Here is a 6655-nt window from a genome sequence, read left to right as displayed (position 1 = left end):
TGATTAGACACACTGTTAGAGGAAGATGACAGACTTTATTGTATGCACAATGATGATCTTTCTCTACCCCGGAGGCTTAAAACATCTTATCAAGAACTGTACTACACTGAAAAAAATGTTTTGTTCAATTTACTCAATTTTTTTATGACAAGTGGTTGCACGAAATAAATTTGTTTGAATCCAGAAATATTTTTTAAGTACACTGAATTTAATTTAAGCGAGTAAAACCAACATATATTTTTAAGCTACTTTAACTTAACTGTTGTGGATACGTCTTAGTCAAATATTATTAGTAAGTCCAACTAAGGTCGTGTTAAATGTACCAGAATAATTTGTTTCCTTTACACTTATGTCCCAAACTTATATTCAAATCAAATTGTTAATTTCTCTCTATTTCAATTAAGTTAAGTTTACTTAAAAAAATATTGCTTACCCTGATTTGTAGTTTTTAAAAACGTCAATAATGAAAACTACAACATTCTTTCACATCATTTATTAATGCAAAATTTGTTGCAAACAGAATAAGAATCCACATCTCTAAGGGAAATTGCTGCAATTTGTATAATACAAATTACAAAACTTTTGCCTATGAACTAGTAGCTTTAAAAAGCTGTATTCAAACAAAACAGAAACAACAGACAAGAGAAATGTTAACCAATGTTTCTCTTCCTCTAAAAAAGAAAAAAACAAACAAACTCCTTACATAAAAGAATAAAACACTACCAGCAGTATAATGTATCACAATTAGAAACTGATGCATCCACAAACTAACCAGTTTCAGACTTGCTGTTCTGCGATCCATATTTAGAAATTGCATTTTAATAAGGTAATTAGACTTAAAATTAAACTTGTGTTTTCCTTACTGCTTATTGACCACTGTCTTTCCATTCTAGTCCTTCCTTGAAGATTCTGAATGTTTTACATATTTTCTGACCTAACATACTCGCTTCAAAACAATTAATAGTCTTTAAAGTGTTACCAGTGTGCTGCAGTGTGGTAATCATGAATGGTTTTTTTTGTTTTTTTTATCCGGTTGAGTTAACACTGATTATACGCAGGGCAGCAGCTATAACTGAATAATTACAAAGTTGCTCTTCAAGCTACTCAAATGTACCACACGTGAAACATTCATTATTGAAAGTTAAAATGTTCAATCGAAACATAACACAGAACAAATGATGGTTGTACAAGAGTTTCACTCCTATTCACAAGAGCACCAGTCATTGGTAATTTACATAACAGCATTCTCTTGATGTGTTATTTTAGAAATCTTCCTATCCAGTAGCAATTTTGTTCTTCAGCCCAAAGACTTTGGGGGAGAGCTTTTCACCATCGAATCCCATCAACACTTTCTAAATGAATTCATAATAGTCCTTCAATTCCTTGGGGAAGGCTAGGTTTAGTGCATAGATTACTCCAAGCATCAATGCACAAGCTTGGGCCAGAGATCCAATGTTGTCCATGACTATCTCCCCTTCAACAAATATTCCAATGTCATCATAATGTCCATCCTCCCTGTTGATGACATAAATGCCCATGGTGTGCTTCTTCAGGTCTCTCTGGATATCATCTCCTTCAATGTCCTAAACATTTAATAAAAAGGTAAAAGAAAAAACAATTAACTCTACAATTAAATTCCAATCTAGTCGTTTGTGTTTGTGTGTGTGTGTGTGTGTGTGTGTGTGTGTGTGATACACACACACACAGATATCTATCTAAAAAGTGTGTGTATAGATGACTTGCTTACAATGACTTAAATGACTTACAAAGAACTCCCGAATAAGGCTTCCGTCCTCTTCACCAAGGTAGAGGCAAAGTGCCCTGAGAACTGCTTCCCTTTTCACTTTAACATCACTTTCAGCCTGTTTAAAGAGAGTTGCTGATTAAATCAATTTGGAAAAAAGAACAATGTCTGACATTCGCAATAAGTAAATTTTATCATATGTCAGTTCAAACATAGTAAATAAAATTTATATATGAAATTTCAAAATTTAGATTGCTTGGCTGGTCACCTAAAACGGCTTATTGGACTCACCAGTGACCTGCCACTTAAGACAAAAGAAATCCAAATAGAATTTGCAATATTCAGATTTACCTCTTGCATGATCTGCAAGTGGTGGGCAAGTTTCTGCCCAGAAACACCGCCCTTCTTCTGGAAAACTGTCATCAACTGAGGTGTAATTCTGTCTAACTGTGCCGCGAAGGTCATCTCCAGTTGAAGTGTTGTAATACACTGGAATTCAGCATTTACCTGTATCACACACACACACACACACACACACACACACACACACACACACACACACACACACACACACACACACACACACACACACACACACACACACACACACACACACACACAAAAAAAAAGAAGACTGGTGCTTAATCATTGGTATGATTATTTTGTTATTTCTTCATTAAATGCTACAATGCAATTGCCATCACTTCATAAAGCATGATTATCATATGGGTTAGTATACAGTGCATGAAGGATGTTACTACTGTTAATCAAAGAAGAAATGAATGGCATCAGTCCGTTTAACGGGTTTAAAGGGTTTTAAAAAGCAGATATTTGTCTGTTTCAGGTGGTTGGCAACACATTTTCCTGTGCTCTTTGTCCACTGGTGGGAGTGTCTCACCTGTGAGGTCAGCGGGGCAGAACTCTGCCATCAGCAACAGAGAGCAGAGAAAATTTAGATGTGCAACTAAAAACATGCTTGCCATGTAAGCCCCAAACATCTCTGAAATTGCTCTGCAAACTTCAGAGTACTTATACTTCAGGAGTCCTGTGGGTACCGTAAAGACTCATGTATGCAAACAAACCACATTATTTTTTTGCAATCTGATCCTTTTTCTCTTGGCTGTTTCCTTCAGGGATCACCACAGTGAATGATCCAGCTCCATCTAACCCTATGCTCTGCATCCTCTTAACTCACAAGAACTAAATTCCTGTTTTTCATTTCACTTTCGCAAGTTTTTGTTTTCCTTTTGTCCTGGATAAAAGAAATTTAATCATATATATTAATTGATATTAATTAATATCAATATTAATAATCACAAGAACCCTTAAGATGAGATAGATAAACTTGTCCCTGCAATACTGTGACAAATACTGTTGTGATAAATATGTAAGGAATTTGCATGTACTTACCAAAATAACACCATCTTCTTGAATAAACAGTAACACATAAGGGGAAGAAAATCTGCCAGAAAAGGAAGACAAATAAAAAAAATAAACTTTAGAAAGACAAACAATTACCGTTTCCAAGCCATTAGTGCATTACTTCATGATACTCCCTTGTAACAAAACAAATCTTACTTGTGCCTCTGTGCAAACTACAGATGGCACGATACCACTTTTTTATGTCCGATACCGATATCATAAATTTGATTATCTGTCGATGCCGATATGAATCCGATATAGTGTATTTTATAATAAATAAAACTGTTTTTATAAATATTTTGCTGCATTTTGTATAAGTTCATACTCAGTTTTAAAAACAAAACATTAAAGCTATTCTGTTATACCTGTATGCAAAAAATACACTGCACCCAAAATATTTTATACTTCAGCAATACTGATCAACCTAAAAAACTTACACCATCCTCCTTATTCAGGTATTCTAAACAGTACATAGAAATATTAAACTAACTAATAGGACTGCCAACTCCCAGCAAAAATATTAGGAAATCACCCCGCACCCTTCGCCTGATAATGCTTAATTGACGTAATCTACTTTAATGCACAGAAATCAATTATTTTTCTATAATAATTTGATTCAACATTTTTCTTCAATACAGTTGCAGACAGCGCAGACAGCGTACCTTCCCAAAGGAAAAAGTGCTATATGTACTACTATTACTAGGGCATATATTAGACTTAATATTTACTACATACAATAATGGATCTCTATACATTTAACCAGATCACCAAGCTAGACATTTTAAATGAGAATAAGAAAGAAAATTATGTCTTTGTGTCTCCCTTTCCCTGTTAATGCCCTACCTGGCCCCCTGGCAAAACTTTGCTAGATCCGCCCCTGCACAGTTACCAGATGTCAGCTACATAGAAAAGGATCCTGGTGTTATTTGTCTCTCATAAACAGTTCATAACTTCCCTTCAACTCATTCATGTGACCTAAAATGTAAACCTGTTTCTTCATTACCTGTTCAGCTCTAATGATTCAGTAAAAACTTCTCCTGGTTTCACCTTCATGTTTCCTTCTCACCACATATCCAAACTATCATGACCAGCAGCTATTACGGCTGTGGCTCCAGAAAACATCAGCGGATACTAGAAGTAATATTAAAAAAATTCTAGCAACAGCTTATCAAGCTTAAACGTGCTGCTGTTGTTTATCTGCCGTTTTCCTCTTTCTAGCGCAAACTGGGTGACTAACAAATGAGAGAGACTAGCGACAGAAAAGCCGATCACCTGATAATCGATCAGTTTCATGATTGAAGTAGCAACAGGAGAGGGAGGGGGGAGAATGAGGGAAGAAGTTTTAGCTGTTCAACATGAAGACACCGAATAACTCCAGCTTTGTGTCTTTTTTCATTCTAGCTGAAGTATAAAACAAATCGCTTCCTTTCCCCCTCAATACAAAACTCCGACAGCCAGCCCAGCTGTGGCTCCATACATCGGTTGTTAAGCTCAACATGAAAATACTATGCAAACATAAAGAGATGAACTTACACACTTGCTTTACTTCTCTGTGTTAGTTTTCTCTGAGATTAAATGCAGCGGTTTGGAAGCACGTAGCGAGGCTTTAAATGCTAAACCAGACCGCTGACAGGTCTTGCACTCAACAGCTCTATCAAGTGAAGCAACTTCTTTTCTGAGTTAATTTCAGTTCTGACAAACATCACTCTCAGTGCCTTTTGATCTCACATTTTTGGCAACCACTGAGTTATTCTCCTCCACAGTTTACAACCATTATTTTTTTCTGCACAAAAGACGTTGTGCAATGCCAATCCTACTTATTTCCTACTGCACCCCTGACTGTGCAGGTGCGTTCAGAAGCCCCCTCCCCCGCCCGACTATTCCTTAATGCCAATGTTGTGGCGGGAGGGACGATTTCTCCACTTAAAACTGCAGGTGACTGTACAGTGAACTTTACAGCTAACTACAGAGAAATTGCCTCGTTCCATAATTTGTTAGTACAAAGTGTGCCACAAGAACTAAGCTAAAAACATATGACATTTTAACGCATCAATACAATTACTCTTTTAATAGAGCAGTAGCTAATAGAGCACATAGCTAGCTTAAGTCAAATTCATGACAAAGTTCAGAGGTGTACAACTACTTAGACTTCTTTCTCCATGTGCACACGTCTTAAAGAGTCAACATGCTTTGACTGAGGTAAAAAAAATAAAACAAAAACGACCGTAAAAGGTTTACTTACCGAAGCTAGACCACCTTTATATGAAGTTGTGCGATTAACTTGAGCCCGCTTGCAGCACACAAAGAGTCCGCTTCTTCAGTCCGCGTGCAAAATGGTGGCCTGTCCTAACGCATGCGCAAAATGGCCCAGCAGGAGGCTATGAAAAACATACTTAAGCATTTTGAGCTACATTTAATTAACTAAAATTAATTGGATTAAAACGCAGGGAATGTATTCTGGAGTTACTCGAATTATATATGTAGACAGGAATTACTCATTTGAATTGAAAAGATATACCAAAATATAATATGCTATATTTAAAAGGAGACAATATCACTTCTTTCAGTGTAGGTTATATCATCTGAGTGCATCCGGCATGTGCGTTCCTGCCCCCACCCTCCTGCCCCATGCTGTTATGTCACACGGCAAAATACAAGGAGGTGAGAATGGTATCGTGTTGAGTAATTTTTGTTGACACCTCTCGGAAACACGTAAAATTAAAGTTATATGAGAGGGGAAAGTGTTATATGATAAGAGACAGAAGTGCTTTCAGTTTACAGGCTAATAAGGATGTAGTTATCATCGCTGATGAAGCCTCCATTCCACTTGAATGAGAGCAGCATGCTCCCCAAGTCTTCTCAAACAGTGCTCCCTGGGTTTAACCCAGAGAAAAGAGAAAAGGTTAATGACACACACTGGGAAATCAACCTCTAAGCATCTCAGATAGCATGAGAGAAAGTGATAGTGAGGTATAGGTGGAAAAGAATTGGTAGAAATCGGCAGTGTGAGATGATAAGCTCCTGAGAGAGAGAGAAAATGAAGACATGAGAAGGCAGAAAGAGACAGTCACAGAAATATAAATGACTGACAAAACAGCTCCAAAACACAGGGTGTTGATTATCTCCTGTTCACATTAGAGCCCACACAGACCATTAGATGTGAGCCCAGCCTGAATCAATTTGAAAATTATCTATTCAAGAAAATCTTGAGTGGCAACCACACAGCACTCAGCCTTTAACCAACACAATGCAGGTTGTTTTCTGTCATCTTCGAGGGAGAAAGCGGGGAGGTGAGGATGTGTGAGAGGGCTGCAGCGTCTTGTTAGGATGGACGGACAGGTGGGAAGACTGGCAGAGATGGGGTCGGGAAATATTCCGAAAGGGTGTGGTGGTGGTGGTGGTGTTGTTTTAGAAACAACGTAGGAGAGAAGGAGAAAGGTCTGGAACAAGGGAGGGAGATGGAGGAAGAGTGAAGCAAGGCTGGCACTA

At 37.5% G+C, this 6655-nt stretch overlaps 1 protein-coding gene across 1 annotated transcript; it reads right to left on the bottom strand.

The window, feature by feature from the left end:
• Positions 1–464: 464 nt before the first annotated feature.
• LOC308409831 (uncharacterized protein) lies at positions 465–5629 on the bottom strand. The gene is made up of 5 exons (XM_080902829.1): positions 5409–5629; positions 3155–3206; positions 2096–2251; positions 1767–1862; positions 465–1583 (listed from the first exon to the last, which is right to left on the bottom strand). The coding sequence occupies exons 3-5, from the start codon at positions 2207–2209 to the stop codon at positions 1353–1355; spliced, it is 441 nt and encodes a 146-aa protein (XP_080758955.1). The 5' UTR covers positions 2210–2251; positions 3155–3206; positions 5409–5629; the 3' UTR covers positions 465–1352.
• Positions 5630–6655: the final 1026 nt, after the last annotated feature.

This window comes from Rhamphochromis sp. 'chilingali', assembly GCF_963969265.1.
Source record: "Rhamphochromis sp. 'chilingali' genome assembly, chromosome: 14".
Lineage (NCBI taxonomy): Eukaryota > Metazoa > Chordata > Actinopteri > Cichliformes > Cichlidae > Rhamphochromis > Rhamphochromis sp. 'chilingali'.
This window is presented reverse-complemented; position numbering and strand designations above follow the sequence as displayed.